Raw genomic sequence first — 24,111 nt, forward strand, 5'->3', positions numbered from 1 at the left:
TATCTGTTACCAGTTTTGTTCTATGGAGACCAACAGTGACACAGGAAACAGTTAATTTCTAACACTTCCGGGTTGAACAGATGGTTACCGGACGAAATGAACTTGTTGAAGGGATATCTTGGTTTCTGTTATGATACCTGTCCACAGACGGACGGACGGACAGTCGTTCTATATGACTTCTGATACTTATGCATAGCATAGTTTGGAAATATAAAATATTTATCGATAGGATCTAGATGTTGTGAAGCGGGAAATTGGTAACATCAAGATAAACTAAAATAAAAGTTTTCGCCATTAAATGGACATCGATGAGGACAGCTCTTAACACTTTCTGCAACCTTTCTACCCTCTCTAAGCATTTTGTACATTAATTGACTGGTTTACTTAATAGCAGTAAAATCTGAACAAACCAAAACTCTTCTCATACCTAATAGTGTTACGGTTTTGGCAATGTATCATTGAATTCATCAGACATAATAAATAAAATCTAAAGACTATAGCTCCTATATCTCAGAAAATAAGTAAAGTCATTTCTAAGAACCAATGAGATCTTTCCTTTCATTCTGACTAAATTTTAATCAGCTTTTAGATTTTATTTACTGTGAGTCTGATCAAAGCACCGTAAACATGCACTATAAACATGGAAGAGAGAGCATACGAGAGAAAAAACCTAAGTCCTGAAGGACTTATTGAAAAGAGAAGGAGTAACAACATACAGAATAAGGAATAGAAGAATGTTAGACTATTGAAAAGGAAAAGAGTAATAGGAACAGAGATTCCACTAAGTGATGAAGGGGTTCTATATAGAATTTAATGCAAAGAATGTCGTATGTGTTATATAGGAGAAACAGGAAAGAAGTGGAAGGAAGAGTTAAATAACACAGGAATGACGTTAGATTAAAAAGGTATATATACCGTATTTGCGCGAATATAGGCCACGTGCGAATATAGGTCGCACCTAAACTTTTGACACAAGATTATAGAAAAAAGTAAATCTTGAATATAGACCGCGGTACTGAATTTACGAGAACGTTCAATTAGACAGTACTTTGAAATGTATCTCTCTTTGAAATGTGACTCATGACGGTGACCATTGTGATAGGGACTCTGAGCAGCATTCTCGATCGTGTAGCTAGGATGAGGAATCAAACGCTGGTGATGCTGAAATGGTGGGAGGTAATTGTGCATGATTTAGCTGGGTACAAACAAGCTAACACAATTTTGCGAAACCAAGTTGCTTTTCTTTTTCAAGAACAGGTACTTACATAAATATTCCGTATATATTATATACATTGTATAAGAAAGATACGTATTCTTGTTAATAAAACTATATATTAAATGTACATGTGATTTTTGTGCCAGTGTATAGTATTACTGGTACCCATTAAAAGTGGCAATTTTTGCGAATAAGGTGTTTTTCTACTATTTTCTTCTTAAATCTTTGATGGTTTACAAACGTAACTGCCGAAACTTGAAATAGTATTAATTTCAACCCACAAGATACGTGTACATGTTATTTTGAAATTGACGATTTATAATCTGAGGGAAAATCTCGATTATAGGTCACACCATGAATTTTTCAGCCAAAATTTAGGAAAAAAAGTGCGACCTATATTCGCGCAAATACGGTAAACACGTGAAGAAGATAGGACAAGAAATAGACTGGAAAAGTGTAATGGGATTTAAGAGAGAGAGAGGAGCAGCATTAGAATAAAATGGAAGGAAGCGAAATGGATACAAAGGAAGAGAGAAAGGAACTTACGAATTGGAATAGTGGACTAAACATACATAATGTATGGAGAAAAGATATTGGATAAAGCAGAGAAAAAAGAAGAGGTAACACAAATATATTTAATAGTAGAAAGCCAATTAAAAATTGAAGGTTCTCAAAAGTGAAAGTTTCATTACAAAATACAAGTATATCAATTAAAAGTTTATGTTTTCGAGTGAAAGTGTTATCATTAAAAGTTGCAAATATGTAATGAATTAACAATTGTTAAAAATTTAAAAAGACGGATCTTATTGGTTCCTAGAAGATATATGAGCTATAGTCTTAGAAATTGTTTCAAAATGGGTCTGATGAAGGCAAAAATAATTTGCCGAAACTGTAATGCTATTATTTATTAGTTAATATATGCTTTGGTCAGAATTTGTCCTTTATTTTATACAAGAAATTCCAAAGCTACAACGAGTGTTATTCAAATGACGAAACTGTAACACTATTATGTATTAAAAATGATTTGCTTTTGTCAGATTTTACTGTTATTTAAGACAACGCAGTTCGATACCTAAAATGAACAGCATTCAGACTTGTTTACCACTGCTTTTCTTTTCATCAGTTCCTACTTGTAAATAATATAATCACACATTGAGATCTTGTGTTCTTACCTGGTCCTCATCATATTCATACTCTTCCGCTTCTTCGTAGTCTTGGCCATCTCCTTCCTCCAATTCCTGCAACACAAGTTCAGCAATAATGTCAACGGAGTCGAGACAAAAATGCAAATATCTTACAAATTGAAATATACTTAAATTTCATGCAACCTCTACATTTAAACTGTCATATTTGACAAACAGTGACAACTACTCAAGTAGAAGATTTTCCCAAAGTTGATCACTGAAGACAATTGGATGATCAATGGTCTGGTGAAAACAAATTAATCGAATTTTTCAACTAAAAGAAGCGAGAAAAGGAAAGAACTAAGAAATGAAACAGGAATAACTGCTTTGATATGAGAGAGAGAGAGTGTGTGTGTGTGTGTATATATATATATATATAAAGCAGAAATTTTCTCTTCCCATTATTGTTAAGGGATTAATATAAAACATTCATACGAAGAAACTTCACCATTCCTTTTAAAAATCTTTTCCCAAATACCCTTTTAAAATAAAATGCAAAGTAGACGCAGAAGAGTAAGAAAGAAGCTTAGGACATTTCCAGTTCAACTTTCGTATACACTTTCGAAACTTGGTTGGTTCGTTAGTTTGGAGTTTAATGTTCCTTTCACCACCAAGGTCATATAAAGCATCTACCTACTACAGCTTAACGTGGGATCCGAACTATATAAGCTTCAATCGGAAGTCGAATCTTAGTCCCCTGCACATAGCCACCAAGGAGCTCTAATTACAAAGCTATCATTATAATTAAATAACAACGTATAATCATCAAGTAAATGTCTGAAATGACCTTAATTTCCAAGTGGAGAACTTCTGCACATTTTCCTTTCCTTTAATAGTATTACAAATCTCTTCCTTAAAGTTAGTTGTGTAGATTGCATTCAAACCCTACTAAGAAATCGGAGCAACTAAAAAGTTTCTTGCAGGGGATAACGATGAACCGAAAGAGTTTATTAAGCTACCGTTACGAGCGTAATGGAGACAGGAGACTTTAAATATAGAAAGAGATCGAGTGATAGGGCGTTCAAGAAGCCATGATGGGAGATACTTTTGCTGAGACTCTGGTATTAATGCCTCGCTTCTCCTTTTAGCACCCCACGATTATGCATCGAAGCTAACGGAGATCGTGATGTGAAGAAGATATTGATGGAATGAAGCAAATGGGAGAAAAAAAAGGAACGCCGAAACGTCTTGTCCACCATAAAATCCACTTGGAAGGAGCTGGAATCGAATCAGGGACTCTCCGCACCAGAAATGAGCCCTCTATCATTAAGCCACTGCGGTCCCCTGCTTTGTTGTCATTCAGAACAGCGAACAGTACCAAGATTTCAACACAACAATCCCTCATTACTTATTTAAAAGAACTTGGAAGGTTACTGCTAGTTCGAAGTAAGGTATATTACATTTGTTAATTACAACCATAATAGAACGACTAGTAAAATAATTTCAGGAAAACGTTTTGTCAAGGCTTACATATGAAACGTCCTCTTACAACACGCATTTTTGCTGAATGCCTTCACACCGCGCACGGCACCCGTCTTTGTACTAAAATATACAAATTTTAAACCTTGCTACTGGAGTATGGGAATTCTAAACCCCAATAGCCGATTTTAAAACCGAAGTACCCAAGTTTTTTATTTGACTGGTGTCTACTTGTAATAAAATGAAAAAAAAAGTACGAAACCAGTTCACCGAAGATTGAACATAATATTTTCCAAATTATAGATTAGAATATTGTCACCTGTTCCACTAGAGATACAGAAAATCGTAGTCTTCAAATTGAAGTTCTAATATATATATATACACACAAAGTAACAACAGAATAAGGTAAAGCATTGGCACCAGTTTTCAGAAGACAGTTTGACAGTGAGACACACAAAAGGATCATCGGTGATACTTTAAAACTGATAATTCGGATATGACCCTGATAAAAGCTTAAATTCTCTCATCTAGACCTGAGTAGCGCAGATGGATTCGATTTTACCTTATACACAACTTGTAAACTATATCATTATCATATTGGGTACCACAAAACGCGTGGGGAGTTTTAATACTACGCCGCCTTTCGGGCTGAGCTAGTAGTTACATTAATATGTATACAACTTTCGAATAGTATTTTTTTTATAGTTCACGAATAATAAACTATAAATATATTACAGTTCTTTTCTTTACATCTCTGCGCGAGTTCTTTCCCCTTTACTAATCCATTTCTCAGGAAATATTTCCCTAAATTAACCCATAGAAAAATTGACGTTAATAGATGTAGAAAAAAATCTTTACTAATTAAAAAATACCTCTACACGTACATCCTTTTGTATATGCTAACTCTAAACATGAAAATGTGTGTAACTCAGTGCAACATTCAAACTAATCTTTAAATATAACTTACTGCTTCATCCTCAGACTCAACAACGATCACATCATCATCTTGATGTTGCGAAGATGTGGGCTCCTGCATATCCGCGTCCTTTCTGCCTTCCACAGCAGGTGCCACTTCCTCTGATTTGTCGTCTAAAGTGCGAGTCCGCTTCATCTATTTAAAATAAATGAATATATAAATAAATTTCCAAGATATTTTGCAAACACAAATTGCTGCAATTCATTATCCAGTTTTTGACGAACTAACCCCCTTCCAAGAGACACTCTTCAGCACCCAGTGAGGCTCTGTGGTAAATTTTGAATGATTCGAGCATCATTTCTGCTGATCTTAATTGCCGATTGAGATTCTTAATTGCTACCACCTCAAACCAGTTTTAGAATTACGTATGATACAATGAAAGCTCACTAAACTGATACGTCCGTAATACAGTTTTCTTTTTCGACAAAAATATATGTATTAAGAGACAAAACCGTATCTTTTTAAGAGCACGGATAGTTCGCCTCCCCCCCCCCTTCCCCGTTCGTTCCTCTCTAACGCTTTAATAGCACACAGGCATCTCAGTTCATTTGCATTTGGTATAGAAAATATTTTCTTCAATTTACAAATAAATCTGCGATGCAATACAGTGGACAGAAAATCACTTCCTTATAAAATGTCACTGCCTTCAGTCAATGGGTTGGTGAATAACTCTACAAAATAGTTGAACTTTTCTCTGTTCACAATTAAAGGATTTCTCGTGGGAATACTAAGAAACCTTCAAATGAATTGAAAGATGGTAGAAATCAAATATTCCAAGAATTTGATGCTGAGGTTCCAACAGATTCACTACTTTTCTTGGTTTGCATCTTCTGCAACTTTTAACATAAAACAAACCTCGTTTGTCTCCCTCTCACCTTGTTTCGGAAACATCCATTGTGATTCGTACACTAGCTACAGTATTTCAATACGTACATTTATTACTAATGTATTTACTGTATAAATAAAACTCCTGGCAAAATAGCCTTTGGACGTCGAGAGCCTCCAGCTGGTTTGGCCTTTAGGGTGATACGTGGTTACCACATTGACCCCGTCGCCATTAATGTTGGCTTTCTAGAGTAGTTTTTTTTAATTATTATTATTATTATTATTATTATTATTATTATTATTATTATTATTATTATTATTATTATTATTAGCTTTCCAATTGTTCTCACGATACTGAGTGGAAGCTACAATGCCAACATTGAGACGAACGGACACCCACCTTTTTTCTAACGTAAGTAGAGAAAGACCGACTTCAGCACTGCTGATCTCACGACAAGCTGTATTTCAATTTAGCTAGAGCATTGGCTGTATTTACTGTATACTGCAACTAATTACTAACTACTGCAACCAAATATGTATAACTAGTGCTTACCTTAGGAGCGGTATTATCTCCTTCTTCTGTCAGAGTACCTGTAGCATCCGGCTCCTCTCTCGGCCTCTTCTGAGCAACTGGGGCAGATGTCGTTGGCATCGGAGCTACCTCCATTTGGCACTGCTGAGAGCCAACGCGAGGGCTTACCATTGCCACTGCCTGCACTTGCTCCTGGCTTTCTGGTAATGCAGTGTGGGTATCCAATCCCTACATTAAAATATACATCAAATGTCAATCGAAAACGCTTACATTAGTTTGTACGATTTATTCAAAACCTACACAAGAGAATCCACCCACAAACATATACATTTATCCAGCTCGATATTATCTATTGATTGATAAAGGTCTTCTCTTTGAACAATATTATACCTAGGTAATTAAACCAAAATTAAAGTTTTCGTAATTCTTTTGGGCTATAAATCATTAACATCGTTCTACTGTCACAGGGCTCATAGTGGTCTGGCCTCTTGTAAATAATTGAAAAGTGACCAAAAGCATACGAAAAAGTGACCAAAAAGTGACCAAAATCTCATCATGTCCCTTTTTTCCTTTGTCAATTTCTCCATCACCTCTCTCTTCGTTTGTTGTTTTGTTTTATATTTTCTTCTTTACTTATTTTTGAGCTTCCTCCTTTCTTAGGATTTTCTACGTATGCTTTGTAGTTACGGTAAGCAGACTTAGCAGATGTAAGAAGCTTCTGAGTAAGTGGAATCAGTTCTGGCCTATTTCCGAATTTCTTCATCCCAGACATTATATTTAACTTAGCATTGAGAGTTCTCAAAGCCATGAAATATTCAAATTCATCACCTGCTCTTAAGAACATACAAGAAGCATAACACAAGATGAACCACACAAACACACACAACGTTGAGCGGAGCGTTAACTGTTACGAGAGAAAACTAAAAGACTATTATAATAGAAGAAAGAATAGACACAGAAGGGTTCTCAACCTAATCTTGAGAGCTTAAGCATCCACCAACCATCTACTGTGCTTTAGACAGAATAAAAGCTGAAGTGAGAATAAAGCTGACTGTTTCACATCTGGCAGCAAGTACTGAAGCTTTCAGAAGAGTAACGAGTAACAAGTTTCTGCTTTTTCTCCATTTATTTTTATATTTTTCTTAGAAAACTGTCAATGCAAAACATAAATCACACGAAAAAGTCACTTTACCTCCCAAAAAAGTAACTTTTAGTGACAAATTTGAAAAAAAGTAACTTTTAGTGACCAACTTGAAAAATAGAAGTAACTTTGTTATTTAAAAAAAAAAAAAAAAAGTGACTCGCTATGAGCCCTGCTGTCAAAAAGGAACAGTGCCGTGGTTATTATACAGGAGCAATTTTTAGGTTCACAAAAAATTTGTTTTTCTAGATTTTCTCAAAACTACACACGAGTATCATTTTGTTTACCTTAATTAGATCTATTGACTGTTTTTTTTCCTTTGTTTCCTTACACGTTAAAAAATATTGTTGCTTGTAGACTTAAACAACTGTTACCACCTTTAATAATTTAAAACCAAACCTAAAATTTTGCACTGAACCATTAAAAAATAGCATATGCATGATAACAGTCGATAATCCTTTCGGTACACTTTCGTCTCCTCTTCTGCAACACAATTGGCAGTAAGAAGTTACTTTAGAATAAAAATAAAAGATGTAATGACATGTAATTTAGAAAAGAAATTTTAAGGAATACAAACTTCTTTGTATACCATACAGTGTCCGTAAAGTTACTGTGCACTATGAACACATGCTTCTATATAATACGTGAATACAAAAAGTACGTGCCGATTACATGTAACTCCGGTCATGTTCAATATGTGGATGAGATCTTTCTGTCATTTTTTAACGTATTCTCTGTCCACTTCTTCACACCACAACAATCTTTGTATATCACTATCAAAGGCGTACGAGATGTAATTTGTCTGGTATGTTTAACATACTGGAAATTGTCACTTTCGATGGCAGTTCATGGCGGAAAACGTCCACCTTGCAATGAATCTTCTAGTTCTGAAAATGGACAAATGTCACTGGGAACACAATGGATGAAGGGAACCACTTCGAAGTTCTTATCCTTTAAAAAACATTCTTATCCAGACGACCATCTTCTCTTTGTATAGCTATAGGAACTCCTATCTTTCGAGACGTTTTCTTAAATCGTCTACAGCAAGCTCTTCACATTATATGGCATCCATTGTTGTGGTATAGAAGTATCTTAACAAAAATGTTTCTTCTGGTAATAAAAATATACTCAAATATCTCGATATCATCAGTAATAGAAGTTGCAGCTGCTTATGATTCATTCTTTTACTGAGTATTCTTTACATTTCCCTTTATTTTCCATATTCATATGCAGCAATATGAAGAAATTGTCTCTAGGAATTATAACTAGTGAAAGCGTGCACACAAACTATATTGTGAGAGAAATGAAAGAATGGAAAAATGAAATGAAATCTTTCAGTTTTACATCCCATGGTTATACCGTGTAGAGACGGTGATGATTAGAAATGAATGAAATGATGGAATGAAGAAAGTGGAAGGAAACGGGATAACCACGAGGAAACCCACGCATATGATGTTTGTCCACCACAAAGTTCACTTGGCGTGAGCTGGAATCAAACCAGGGTGAACCAGAGGTGAACGCTATACCACTGAGCCACCGCGGCCCCAATAAAAGAATGGAATAATAACGACAAGCCAAATGCAGTAAACCAAAACCTTTTGAAGAAGAGTATTGTTTGTAGTCTCTAGGTGATAACCGTATAGTACATCTAAGCCGTTCAGGAAAATTTTTAAGTAATATCAAGAAAAGTTTCGGAGTGGTTCTGTAAAAGTTCAAATTTTTAAGACCAGTTGGGTAAATAAAGGACTTTTTCATGACTTTCATGACCACTAAGCAAAATATATGACTTTTTCATGACTTTCATGACCAGTAGACACCCTGTAAAATCAAATTAACAAGACTATGCCGAATTTCACGTGAGCGAATGTGAGAAAAATTCGAATTTCCCAGTTATATGCTAAGTATTTCGAGTAAATCCCTCAGTTTTGTTAGTTCGAAAGTGAGAAAAAGCAAATTCTAAACAAATTAGTTTTAAAAAAATAATAAACTAAATATAATTTTATAAGAGTGCAACCAGAAGTCAACCAGAAAACAGTGACTCATTACCTGTGTTTGATCGCGACTTGAAGAGTCCAAAGTGATTGGTGTAATAGTAATAGAAGGCGGTTCTTCCTCCCTTCGCTGTTCTTCTCGTGGGGCACTGACGGTTGGAGAAATGGCAAGAGTCGGAGGCACAAGGACTTGTCTAGGTCCACTTGTACTGGACGCCGGAACACAATCTCCATGCGACGATTGCTGCTCTGGTGGATGTGCTTGATGCAACGGAGGCAGTTGGCTGCCGAAAAAAAAATACGTTTATATTATAATACAAGGTTTATATTTATTAAAAATAAAGTACTTAAAAACCAACAGACGCGACATTATTTAGATGTTTGGTATGCGATTATCATAATAATGGAAATATCTCAAGGAAGTGCAACTCAGTTTATTAAGACCCAACATTGTTAGGGTCGTCAAGTCTAGGAGGCTTAGGTGGGCGGGTCATGTAGCTAGAATGGAAGAAAGTAGAAACACTTTCAAAGTCTTGACTGGAAGACCAATCGGAAAACGACCATTAGGAAGACCTAGGCGCAGATGGGAGGACAATATTAAGATTGATCTCGCAGAGATTGGAATACAAAGTAGAAACTGGATGCAGTTAGCTAAGGATAGAAGTCAGTGAAGAACTTTTGTGAACGTGGCATTGAACCACCGAGTTCCATAGGCCATAGAGTTAGTTAGTTTTAGTTAATGTTGAACACTGTTAGCCTGTTAAATCAGTTCTGATTCATCGTGGACTGGTGTCATGAAGATCATCCACAGAAATACTGTACTATTCCTTACACTTGCAGCACTCTGTTCGCTTAAGGACGGAATACAATCTCGGCTCCGAATTCCGACGTATTCAATAATGCTGAAGTAGGCCCAGGGAAGTGATGTGGTCGAACGTAATGTTCATGAAACCATGCCTCAATCGCTCAAACAGTATCATCCTGCAAGAGTGCGTTATGTCCACATAATCACTAATAGTAATGTGTTCTGCAAGTGTAATTACAGGACTTACGTAACACCAGGAAACTATAGTCCACAGTATCACAGAGTCTAAAAGTATTCAGGCTACTCAGAATACATAATGTTCTTCAACACCGTAGTGTAAATATAGATGGCAATTTTCATTTACTCTTAATAACGAATACTGAGCACAACTATAGAAGTTGCATAATTTTCTGCATTACTATGACTTCCGCTTTAGAAATGACATTTAAAATAGAATAAATTTACAATAACAGTCATGAAAAATTACTTTCACTTCTTAAACCACACATTTCACAACCCTACCCTCTTCTGTGCCGTATAATAATAATATTAATATATAATAATAGTAATACCAGATGGTCTAAAAAGTATTGAGCCTTTGTAAGTCAAAACTGAGAATATGTTGATTGTTATTTGAATCTTTTTTTCTGAATATTTATTTTTTTCTGAATATTTCAATATCCCTTCATATTAGCCGTGAACACCACGTACTTCAACACCATTACTAGCACGCAGAGGATGTATATTGTCGTCACCGACGGGACACCAAAACGAAGCCCTTTCACAGATTGGATATATAAGCGAATGTTCCAAGGCAGTAGTCATTCCTCACCTAATACCTCTAGTTGCAATGGGCTCCCTGCTCTCTAAATTGCAACGGGAGGGAGAGACTCTTCTAACCCTATCTCCAAGCTCCTACAGGCAGGAGACTCTTAACCCTACCTCTGTGCTGCAACGAGCAAGAGAGATCCTCTCCTTTCCTTTGTGCCGCAACAGGCTGGAGATTTCCTAGACCCAGCTGATACGGGAAGAAAGTTTTCACACAATACTTTTATTGTTTTCATAATAAAAGGTGAGAGAGAAAAAAACACCCGTGTACCGTTTGTTCTACCAAATGTTACAATATTTTGAGCCTATATAAGCTTCGCACGCTGCTTTCTATAAATTACCAGACTCGTCTTACGTGACTGATTGTAATTTACACTCATAGTAGTCGTCCATACTGTAAAACAACATTCAATATGGCCTTTTTTTTATGTATTTTTTTCTTTTTCCTATATCTGAAACAGTATCTATATTGTCTTCCGGTTTGAAAGCTAAAATCTATAGATATGGTAATGTAAAAGAAGGAATGTGTCAAATAATATAGACTCTGGGGCTATCCAGTTTGATTTTGCATCGTTCCTTATCAATGCTCAGATGCACGTAAATCATATCAATGTTCAATCTACAGATAAAACTTGCGAAATACGTTTAGAAAAATGGAAACCACACGAATTTCTTTAATAATGATTAGAAACTAAACACTGTGATTCATTGTTTTTCTACAACCTACATTTAAGACGTACGTCTAATATGAATGTTTTCTCAAGTCGGTTATTAAGACACATTTCCTCCTTCGCACATTCTTCAGATTATGTTGCTTTTCCGGTACAAATGCATAAAGAGGAAAATACCTCTGTGAACTCTGACTGGAAGAAGTGGATTGACTGGTCGTTGGAAGAACAGCAGCCATTCTTGTCTGCGCCATCGGCCGGATACTAGCACAAGGAGGAGGACGCGCTGGAGCAACACTAGCTGACGGCTGTACCTGGAAAACAGTTTGCTTAGATTCTACTCAACATATTACTATGACATATTCTAAATAAATTAATTTTGTTATATTTTAGGGAAAGTAGTTTTCGCCATCATTTTTACTTGTCAATGGTTAATTAGATTTTTTTCTAATCGTTCTAGATTTAAAATATGAATCTTGTGTTAAATTTGCGATTTACAATTATCGTATATTTAGTATAAAGCATTTTGATCGTACGTCATACAGGTAATCAAATTATAGCATATATACAATATTAGTATCGTTCAATTTCCAACCGTGCCTGTAACAAAAATATAGGGAAAATTAGTCAGAACTGAAAAAGTTCGTAAGGATCTCGAGTCTTTCGTTTCCACTTAGTCTCTAAAAAACAGTCTAGGTTTTTGTGTATCATCCTTTTATTTTGAAGCGTTTGTGAGTTACAAGCATTGGATGTTTTAGCTGAAATACTCTGTACACACCTCTCAATTCTGCTGGAGCTTAGAGTTACTTTAGCAAGTGGCCAAATTTATTCCCATTTCCATCAAGCCTTCTGTATAGAAAATCTTCCGTTCGAGAAAAAACAACTGAAGAAGTACCCATCAAGCCTACTGCAACAAGACGCAAACTGATAATCTTACTCTGCACAGACTTCAATAAATATAAATCTTTCGATTTCTATGCCACTCATGAAACAACTGCAAAATATTGAACTTTAATTTGTTTCTTATAAACTGAAATAAAAGATTTGATTTCTATTAAATGAAGTCTATATGGAAGTACAGAAGCAAGTAAATATACCAGTTAAAAAAAAAAAAAAAAAAAAAAGTTACTGACCTGCTGCTGTTTCGCTGTTGAAGATGGTCCAGGAATAGGTTTAATATTTGCTGTTGGTGGTTCGGTACCAGATTTCTCTACAGGTCCAGAACTTGATGGTTTCAGTCCCTAGACATATGAAATTAGACTTTGTAGAGTTCTTTTAACACTTTACACGAGACGTAAAATATGTTTACGCTGCATTCTATTTATTCAACTGGAAAACTACTACTTTCAAGGGTGAGGAAACAATTTTCTGTAGTACACCACTGAACGCACCATCCCTTTGATTTTTAGTGTGTTAACGTAGGAAAATGCTTAAGCATATTCTCACTAATTCATAATTAATAACTGGCTCAAATTAACGATTAATTGTCTTGGAATCTACTACAGAGAATTACAACTGAATAAGAATCGTATAGAATGTAGTGTGCTAAACCAGATTTCGTATATTACGGTATAGATGTATAGAGAACACGTTATGAAATAAATTTAACTACTTATTCTGCGAACACAAAATTTAATATGACAACTGTATCCAACATACATGTACAATTTGTTAGTGGAAAAAAAAAGTTTAGGAATTGTTTTCGTACGACAAGAATATTTGACCTAAAATGTTACAAGAAAAATATTTAACAGGCTTAATATTTTTTGTGTTGGAATCTGCCCATATAAAATCAACTTGGCTGGCTGTTTCGTATAAAAATAGCTACCCATGCCTGACTGACAATGATGTAAATATACACCCACTACATTCATCATATTGCAATTTGCTCTACTCAGTGATGAGTATGTAGCTTCGGTGTTTTACTCTTGATTGATTTGATGCAGGTGCCTACCATCTCCTATCCCCAGTCATTTTTTTTCATTTCCTTCTAGCGTTCTCTTCCCTTTATTATTTATTATTTGGTCGGTATATTTCAATTCCGGCCTTCCTCTACATACTTTTCTTTCTACCATTTCCGCCATAAATAACAGTGTGATACTTCTACGTCTCATGATTTATCCAATCATCGTATCTCTTCTTTCTGAAACTGTCCATACCTCACATCCATACAACGCCATACTTCATACTAAACTCTCTTTTAATTCAGTTCTGTATCAAAATATTTTCGATCAAAAGCTTTTGTTTTTATTCAAGCGCCTTCTTCGCCTTAGCTATTCCGGATTTCTTCTCTTGTCTGCACCTGTTATCGCTTGTTATTTTATTTCTTATGTACACAAACCTGCATCTTCTCCACCACATGATCTATTCTGATCTTCATTTTCCTTATTGTTTCTTCTCTAGCACATATCATAACGTCTGTTTTCCTCTTCTTGATCTTCGCGTTGAATTTAGACATGCTTCTAATTTTCTCTCCCTGTCTGCCAGGGTTAGCTGATTTAAACCAGCTTTTTTTTTTTCTTTTTTCTTTTTTTTTTTTTTTTTTTTTTTTTTTTTTTTTTTTTTTTAACTGGTTTAAACCAAAAAGCGAAAAACGTTCGTAGAAGTGTGTATTCATAAAATCTTGATGGACACACTTTGTGGGTTACCACGTTTCACTCCCGTATATTATTCGTATTATATTCAGACCTAAATTCCCCATTCAGTACTCAAAGGGACTATACTACAAAAGCAACTTTTGTTTTTTTATAAGTTTATGAATGTTTCGTATGTGATTTTTATAGTTTATTATTATTATTATTATTATTATGCAGTTGCAATCAAAGAAAAATTATAAATATTGTTTCGTTCTAATAGTGTTTACTATTGATAAAATACATCGAAATGCCGTACTTTGGGGGTGGGGGGTCATACAAACCGCACAAGAGGCGTTTATTGAAATCAGAAGTATCTCTGATATCTATTTATGTAGAAATGGGTCAAAGTGGAGTTAATAATTCGTATCTTTATTCACTTTTCTTACTGATATGCAAATTAAGTCGTCCTATTTCTTTAACTTGAACTAATAAAAGTCGTAGTGAATTAACTTGGACTAAATTAGTTCTTCTGTACTCTGCAGTATTTTGAAATTGTCCATATGTAAATCTGTATAATGGTTTCACTTGTTCAACCATTTATCTTTTTGTTCTTCTGAAATGACTCTTGACAATTATATTAACAAGTATGTAAAGATCAGTACAACGTATTTTTATCAGGAGTCCTTCGTGAGTGAGTCGGCAGACGTATCGCAGTTATGGCCAATTGGTTCCGGTTTCGAGTCCACATGAAGGACAATTTCCTTCGGATGTAAGCCGAGAAGCGGTTGGATTCCGCTTAAAAGCGTTATGTGACCCCTTCCAACATAACTCGGTTGTTGCATAATAACACAAAGGCGAAACAAACTTATTTTTGTCCATATGTGATATAAATACATAGAGCAAATTATTTAAACCAAAAAAAACCTGATTGTTAGTTTTTTTCAATAAAAAAACACGGTTTTTGCCAACCCTGCTGCTGCTAATACAATGACGTCACCTGCAAATCTAAGCATGTGTACTCTCTCTCCATTAACAGTTATTCCAACGATATGGGTGTTCTGGATTCTTTTTTATTGCTTCTTCAATGTAGAGATTGAACAATTGAGCCTCCCTGCCTGACTTTTTCTGAATAACTGTTGCTTCTTATTCCTCTTCTATTTCAATTGTTGCCTTCTGTTCTATCTACAAGTTAGGTATTATTCTTCGCTTCTTATAATCTATTCCTAATTTCTTCAGAATCTTGAACATTTTGTTTCATTCTACACTATCAAATACTTTCTCCAAGTTCACAAATGCAATGTTTTTTTCCACAAGAATTCTTTTTTCCTTCTCAAGTCCTCTTGACGTAAGTATGCGGTTCCATCATTCTTTCTAAAACCGAACACATCCTCTCTTCTAGATTCCTTTTTTTGAAGTAGGTGAGCAAGTTTATCGCTCTGTCATTCTTGCACTTCTTACCACCTGCTATTTTTAGCATTGTGATTATTTTGCTCTTCTGGAAGTCTGAAAGCACCTTCTCTTCTTCATAAATGTTAATTAATTAATTTATACAGCCTGTCCTGAACTTCCGATCCCGCACTTCGCATTTCCTTTGATGTCCGTCTATACCCAAGGGTTTTGCATATTTCAGGTCTTACAATGTTCTGTCCAACTCGGGTTTGACAGCAAAGTCTTCACTTTGCTCTTCTACATTTTTTAGTTCCTCTAATAATTGCTTCTTCTTTCCACAAAAACTTTCCAAATTAACTCCTCCTATGTAGTTGGCGAAATTCAAGATGGTTGCCATCACGGTACTATACAGTAACTGATGTGGTTCTATCTCCATTACTCCTATCCAAGATATGAGATCACGCCTTCTAGTGGCACACAAGGACACTTGCCTCATATTACATACTATAAATGCGTTTAATATTATGCAATTCAGCAAGTTTTTCTCATGGGTTAGTTTCGTTTTTTTTTTTTTTTTTTTTTTTTTTTAGGGGATTAAAAAACCCTTAGAAGTCGAAAAATAATACCACCCCAATATACAGGATGTTTCAAAACAACACTTGACAACGTTTAGGTGGTGATTGCTGATACCAAGATAATACAAGAAACATAGACCAACTTGGGTGCACAAATGCTTCCTTTCGGAGTTATAGGCTGCAGAAAACATGAAAAAATGAACTTTAACGGTCCATGGTTCCAAAACTACGGGACCTACCGTAGTCGGGTCAAGACTTCACTTAAGAACTAATACGTACGATATCCATAAATACATGTTTCAGAATCCTAAGGGACTCGTGCAACAATTTTTACAGAGGGAGTTTGGCTACGGGAATATAATTTAAAGTACTCAACAACTATCTCTATAAAAAATTGTTGCTGAAGTACCACAGGATTGTAAAACTTAGATATTTGGATAGGGCACATATTAGTTCCTAAGTGAAGTCTTCACCCAACTACGGTAGGCCCCAAAAGTTTGGAGCTATTGTCCTTTAAAGTTCATTTTTTCATATTTTCGGCAGCCTATAACTCCGAAAGGAAGCATTTGTGCACCCAGGTTGATCTATACCTTTTGTCTTATCTTGGTGTCACGAATCACCTCCTAAACGTTGTCAGTGTTGTTTTGAAACACCCTATATATACACCTTAAGCATTTTCCCAAACAACCAACCAACATTAACCTTAGCTAATCTAAATTCCCGGTGTTATCAACAGTTATGGCTAGCCACGCATATTTAACTGTAATATAAATATTTAATCCAAGTTTTGATTAACATACTGGACACAATATTTGATTAAAAGGTATAAAACTGATTTAAAAATATTAAACTTTGATCATACAATTATCTGTTCTGTTGAAGCAAGAAAACAAACAAAAAAAAGTCTGAAAATCTTTTTAAGGAAAGCAGATGGATTTAAATAACTATACAAAACCTGTTGTTTATCCAGCTGTCTTTGCAGCAAATTCAATCGCATGTTGAGAGATTCAACTTCTCTGGATAGACGGTCTCTTTCCTGCTTTATCTCGGTAAGTTCTGCGTTCTCCTTCTCCAACCTGGATAGCTTTCCTTCGTACTGAGACTTCAGCGCAGTAATCCGTACGCTTTCCTCTTCTGAAATTGATAGAAATCACTTATTAGAAATTAACATCGCCACGACTAGGCTCAGGCAAAATTTTGATTTAGTTAAGCATAGTATTTCGTTATCACATCAAAATCTGGATCACTGACGTCGAAAAATTAGTAAAGGAAATTCTTAAAGATAAGTTTAAAATGTTTGTATTTTTTTAAAAAGAAAAAGTATATATATATATATATATATATATATATATATATATATATATATATCGTTGATTTTATTTGTTTATTCTAATATTTAAATCGGTTTAGTTCATTTCGCCAATGGATGAATATAAGATTTCTCATTTCTTTCACTGCATCTATGTAGTATATTTGAGTAGTCAGGGTTATCAGAATGCACAACATTATAGTCAAATAGACTATAACTCTTTCCATACGTTGAAAACGAAGCACGATATTACATCAGTCTAGGTATTTTGATGTGTGTGTTTCGTACAACAACTTCACACTATATGAATATGACACAGCCTTACGCAGATAAGTTGCCATCAAACCAGTTTAAACGGGAACTAATAGGAAACTTAAACAAAGGTCTTTCCAGTGATTTTATACTATGGTAACATTATGAAGAAAGTTAGCTCTTTTTGTGTGTAAGTTCGGTTGCTTTATGGGCGTATCTTCTATTTTAGATGTGTAGGCAGGTCAAGGTCTAGCACTATTGCTAAATTTGACGAAGATCGGAGTTGGGCTGAGAAGGTATAGCTTAAATTCAACTAAGTTCAAACCCGCACTACTCGGGAACCACAGGTCTGCGCACAGCAGGTAAAGGCCTACCACTGTAAGTTCACCTGAGGACATACGTCACATGCTCTTATTATGATACTAATTAAATGGAGGAGGAACATGATTATTCATCCCCCCCCCCCAAAAAAAAGCAAGAAGCAACTTGAACCATTTATATAGGAAGACTCGAAAATATACTTAATGCGCTGGCTACATTATAAAAACAAATGAATGATTTCAATAAAACAATGATTGGATTAACTAACGCACAGTGTACGATCCAATGGTAAATTTTGTTTCTACTTTCATCAATCTTAAAATATCTTACGATATAAAAGTGAATAAGTTAGAGAATAAAAAATGGGAAACATGTTAAACATTATATTCCATTGAACTTCCTAGTAGCTGGTGGTTAGCGTACATGCCTTAGGTGAAGAGTCATGTGGTTCGGATCCCACGTGAAGTTACCTCATATAACCTCGATGCTGAAGGGAACGCTAACTTCATATCAACCAACCAAATAGATTTTATTTTCATGTTACTCACCTCCATGTTAATGTAACTACGATACGAATGGTAAGTGGTTAATATTTTAAATATTTACTCCAATATTCATCATAACTAATACCGTATTTGCACGAATATGGGTTGCATTTTTTTCCCTAGATTTTGGCTTGAAAAATCATGGTGTGGCCTATAATCGAGATTTTCCCCCTCAGATCATAAATTATCAATTTCAAAATGACATGTACACGTATCTTGCGGGTTGAAATTAATATCATTACAAGTTACTGCAGTTATTTTTGTAAAGCACCAAAAGATTTAAGAAAATAGCGCAAAAACTTATCTTGTTCGCAAAAATTTTCACATTCATTAGATACGGGTAGCACCCTACACTGACAAGAAAGACGAATACTTTTATTAACAAGAATATGTATCTTTGTTATATATACCATATATAGGTATACTTATATACAGTAACTGTTCTTGAAAATGAAAAGCAATTTTGTTTCGCAAAACTGTGTCAGGTTGTTTGTACCCACCCAAATCAAGCATAATCACTTTCCACCATCTCAGCATCACGAGAGTGATTCTTCACGTTCTGTAAACGATCCAGAATGCTGTTCAGAGTCACTACCACAAAGAAGGTCATCTTCATGGGTAACCCTTAGTTATACAGGAGTTGAAGAAGCGGATGGAGAGAGATGCATCTTAAAGTACTGTCTAATTGAACTTTCTCGTAAATTTAGTACTTCAGTCTGCATTTGAGATTTACTTTTTTCTATAATCTCATGACAGAAGTTTAGGTGTGGCCTATATTCGTGCAAATACGGTATTAGGCTTTATTTGGACGGGTGAAAGTCACTTAGTCCAAAAAAAAATCTCAAGACACAAACCACATCTATGTAAGTCAATTTCTCACCAGAAAATGTAAAGTACGTCAGAGCTTCATTGTGAAAGATGGCTGATTTCAACAGATGACTGAAAAGTTCCAGTGATAAAGGAAACAGCTGTTTTGTTCATCAGAAGAGTGGTGTTAGGTCAGACAATTAAATATGACTTACACCACTTGAACTTTCCAATGTCCATTCCATCTTGTGAGGGAAATAGGTCATATTTTTAAATGGTTTCAACTTTTAGTGGAGGTCCTTAAATTACACAATACTGCTGCGTAACCTATTTAAGTTCGGTAACGAAATCACGTTTAACGAAGAGCGAAAAGTAATTTACCAACATGCAGTAAAGTATTAAAAAGGTGTACATCGTTTTATAAATTTAACTCAATACAGTAATAGCTTATATATTCTGTTTCAGGATCTCCACCATGTTATTTTCTTCAACATATCACTCCAATATAATATTTACATTTTTTAGCAATGCTTAGCATTTTTTCAGAGATAAACAGTATTATAACAATCTATACAAACACCTGCAAACACCTTCTCGATAATTAACAACAATATTTCCGACGCTTTTATCGACCGATGTTAATCCCAACGGAATTTCCAAACCTTTTCCTATGATAAAAATTATATCTGATTTTCAAAAAGCTGGGACCTGTTATAATGTTGCTATCACTCATAATAATAATAATAATAATAATAATAATAATAATAATAATAATGTTATCAAACTTTTAAACGCTACATAAGATGAAATTTTCTTGCATGTTCTGCTTACCTTTGGTTTCCTCCACACTTTCCACTCTGCTCTTCAATTCGCTCAGTTCTTGAACTAATACAGAATTCGACTGTTGCAGCTGCATGATCTTCTGTTTGGCGTTGCGAAGGATTTTCTTCGAGCGCTCTTCTTTCTCTGCCGAACTCGACTTCAGAGAGTCGTTCTCGCGCTTTAGACTCTCGTTCTCTTTCTGGAGATTCTCGGCTTCTTCTCGGGAAGTTGTTACCTGGTGAATAATATACAACTTATATTCATTCCCGGATTTGTGACAATTGTTAAATATTCATTTACTGCTACAGAGTAAATAAAGTCATTGATGTTTGTTAATAGATCTAATAGCATACATCATTCGTAAGAACTATCTCGCCTTGTAACTCGAATTTTTGTGGTTTATTCATATGATTTCAGTATTTTCTGATACTTTTTGCTGACATAAAAATCAATAAACCTGACGCATTATTAACATTCCTCTCTTCCTATAAAATTTTATTAAAGCACTAACCACCCAACCTCGCGTCCAGCGATTTCATCTCTTTCCAACACTGAACAAGGCTCTAGCGGAAATTATTTTGCAAACAATGAGCTATAAGTCTAAATTTATCCGCAATAGTCTTCGAAGCAAGGAATATGGAAAGAGGGTAACATATAAAAGTAATCAAAGACGTGTCCAATCCATATTTCTCGGAGTCGGGAGTATGAACAGTGACATTACTGGTGTAAGATTAATAGTGACCATCCCGATGCCGTTTTAAGTCAAAATTCATCTTCAATTGGCATCAAGACGAGGAGGTGACATGCAAAAATAATCAAAGAGGACCTCCAATCCATATAGTTTCCGACGTCGCTGCGGTAAATAGCCGTAAGAAAATTTATGCACATGCAAAACAGTCATTTTTTCCGAGAAGTTTCTACATTTTGCACAGTAGTATGGACAAATGCATCAATGTTATTGGTTCTTTTGTGGAAAAATAAAGCAAGCTTCCTTCTTTACTTTCTTATTATATGTCTTGCATAAACACCTCTGCCCATAGCCACCAGGGGATATTTTCCGACATACCCTCGTATACGGTGTGATCAACTGAAACTTATTCGTTGACTGACTACAACATGGTGCAATGACAGGAAATGTGTAGTTGTATTAGTATATCACAACATATGTCCTTGTTCACGTCCAGTAGAAATAACGGTGTCATAAACTCATTTGGACATTATTTTGGCTGTATGCAGCTCAAGCAGTTTAATTCTCTTTTATTTTAAAAGGATTGTCACTTGCAAGCAGATTATGTTTCTCTGTGTGTGTTTTCTTGCTCAGAGGATGCAGGCGACTGGCGTAACCTTGGCCAGTGTTTCTTTAGCCAATCACAGTTCTGTCCGCACTTACGTCATCCAGCACGAGAAACTCACGCGAACAGCGAGAACTAAAGAGAATTGGCGGTAGGCAGCACTACTTGGCGCCGAAACAAGGAAGATGTAACAATTCAAGTACCTTGCTGCAGAACACGATCACATACTAATGTAATTTAACATTCGTCTATCAGTTTATATTTTACTAGATAAAAAGCATCGATACGCAATTTTATTGTAATATCCAATACCTAATATCAGGTGATGTAAGTATGGTTATTTATTAAAATTTTAAGTCCATTTGTGCGTATTGATTGTGATTTGCATGTTATCTCCTCATGCCTCGTGGTAATCAGTTTATGTGCGTGGTACCGAAAATAATTCTTATTTATTGTTTGTGGTGTTTATTATCTTTCGAAAAATATAATGCTGAATCTTTAGCGTGTAAGCATATTTAAATGTTGTATTTGGAATCTTTGCTTATGTGTAGTTGGCGTTGAAAGGAGCTATTGCTTGTAATAACTTGTTTCATCGTCAACGCTCGGGCAAAAATTTTATTTACGACTATCTAATGTAATGTTTGCTCTCTTTGGCTTACCATCCTATGGAGTAAACGTTATAACGGTTTCCTGTTTTTGTGGTTGCAAGAAACACCGTTGAAAAAAGCGTTCCCTATCCACATGTCCACACAAGATCATATAGTTGCTCACTGTTGAATAATGTCAGCCAATTGAAGTGTTTCGTCAGATGAAGGACGTCTATGGGACGTCACATGCGTATCGAAAACAATATAGTCGAGTGGTTAAGTGTGTTTCGCGAAGGACGTCCCGGAACAATTGATTATTTCCGTCCTGGTCAAGCTCACATTGTTAACACTGAAGTTATTCGTGAGAATAGACGCCTGCGCACTCGATCCATAGCGAAACAGTTCGACGTAAGTTACGATACTGCCCAGAAAACTCTGGAACTCCGGGGTATGTTGACAGAGAAACAAAAGTTAGAGCGTATGGCGTGTTTCCTTGAACATCTGTCGCGCTACCAGTTGGAAAGGGATGACTTCTTGTTTCGTATTGCGTTGAAAGATCAGATATTTAACTCAGTTGACAGGTGAAGGCCACCGTCGTGAATGGTTCGAACGTCAACCTTCCAAATTTTGCATGAACAGCATTTGTAGATTAATCACACAATGTGACAAACATTCAAATATTTATGGTGCCTTCTTCTAAAGCACAAATATTGTGACACGCTCACCATGGATGTGCTTACACAGTCCATAAAGATTAGTTAAATATCATAAACTTTTGCAGATACTGTCTGTAATCGGGTTTCAGTTGATCACAACATATACAACAAATTTATTCACATTAAACTGTAATTTCAACATGTGAACTATATACTGTAGCAAACATACAGCCGGAATGGCCTGAATTATATGTTTGTGCAAAGTAATTTTATTATTAAGAAAGTAGTACTTCTTCAGAGAAAAGAGGAAGAACATCCGGACAATATTGTTATTTCAGAATAGAAGAGTTATTCAAGAAACACAAGTCTAAATTCAACAACAGATACGCGGATGTCCTACAAAACCATACTTTCCGTTTCCCTTCGTTATAATTGAACATTCAGCCTAGTACACAGGGAAACTACCCCGTGTAAAAATTACCGGTTAGAAAGTTCAGTTGTTCATTCTTTATACATTCTTGAGTGTACAGGGTTTGTCCGGGAAGTAATAGCACTGATTTTATTCCGCCATGACTGTACTTCGGAGCGTGCGCGCACCGACTGGATCCGGTAGAGGGCGTTCCTAGCTAACGAACGAGCGGCTGGTCAGTCGTCTCCGAGCACACGGAGAGTCAGGACAGGCTTTTTCGCACGACGTGTTTCTGTGAGTGGTGCAAGCCGAAAATGCAGCGTTCGTTAGAGCAGAGGTACGAGATTAACTTCTGTGCTAAACTAGGTAAGTCTGCGACAGAGACGTTTTATATGATCAAGCAGGCTTACCCAGATGATGCTTTAACAAGAAGTGGTGTGTTTCGGTGGCACAAGGCCTTCTCGGAGGCCCGGGAAGAGGTCGCCGATGAAGACTGTGCTGGAAGACCTTCGACTTCGACAAACACCGACAATGTGACCCGTGTGCGCGAAGTTTTGAACTCAGACCATCGACTAAGTATTCGTTTAATTGCCCAGATGTTAAATTTACCAAAAACTGTGGTTCATGAAATTATGACGGAGCATTTGAACATGCGCAAGGTGTGCGCGAAGATTGTCCCAAAAGTGCTCACTGACGACCAGAAATTGCGGCAAGTGGAATTCTGCCAAGAAAATTTGAACATGTGTGAAAGTAACCCCCAATTTTTGAATAACGTAATCACAGGTGACGAATCATGGATCTTTGAGTATGATCCCGAGACAAAGAGGCAATCTTCCGAGTAGCACACGCCGGCGTCTCCTCGCCCAAAAAAGGGAAGAATGAGCAAATCCAAAGTGAAAACGATGCTCATTGTCTTTTTTGACATCAAAGGCTTCGTCCACCATGAATTTGTTCCTCCTGGACAAACCGTCAACGCCAAGTTTTAC

The 24,111-nt window shown here is 35.8% G+C and overlaps 1 protein-coding gene across 6 annotated transcripts in view; it reads right to left on the reverse strand.

The window, feature by feature from the left end:
* The window catches only part of Mgtor (nuclear basket protein megator), a 139,129-nt gene that overhangs the window by 40,655 nt on the left and 74,363 nt on the right, over positions 1 to 24,111 (reverse strand). For 5 of the 6 annotated variants that reach the window (XR_014129185.1, XR_014129184.1, XM_081746301.1 and 2 more), the window contains exons 20-27: positions 20,191 to 20,416; positions 17,081 to 17,259; positions 12,719 to 12,826; positions 11,766 to 11,899; positions 9,340 to 9,568; positions 6,174 to 6,380; positions 4,787 to 4,930; positions 2,389 to 2,454 (exon numbers count right to left, since the gene is read on the reverse strand). Coding sequence is in view for 4 of the 6 variants with exons in the window: in XM_081746301.1 (XP_081602427.1) it covers positions 2,389 to 2,454; positions 4,787 to 4,930; positions 6,174 to 6,380; positions 9,340 to 9,568; positions 11,766 to 11,899; positions 12,719 to 12,826; positions 17,081 to 17,259; positions 20,191 to 20,416 (1,293 nt within the window). In the remaining 2 variants the exon portion in view is untranslated. The remainder of the gene's footprint in view (positions 1 to 2,388; positions 2,455 to 4,786; positions 4,931 to 6,173; positions 6,381 to 9,339; positions 9,569 to 11,765; positions 11,900 to 12,718; positions 12,827 to 17,080; positions 17,260 to 20,190; positions 20,417 to 24,111) is intronic. The other variant, XM_081746300.1, reaches the window with a different exon arrangement.

The sequence above is a fragment of the Thermobia domestica genome, chromosome 18 (genome assembly GCF_964235325.1).
Source record: "Thermobia domestica chromosome 18, izTheDome1.hap1.1, whole genome shotgun sequence".
Lineage (NCBI taxonomy): Eukaryota > Metazoa > Arthropoda > Insecta > Zygentoma > Lepismatidae > Thermobia > Thermobia domestica.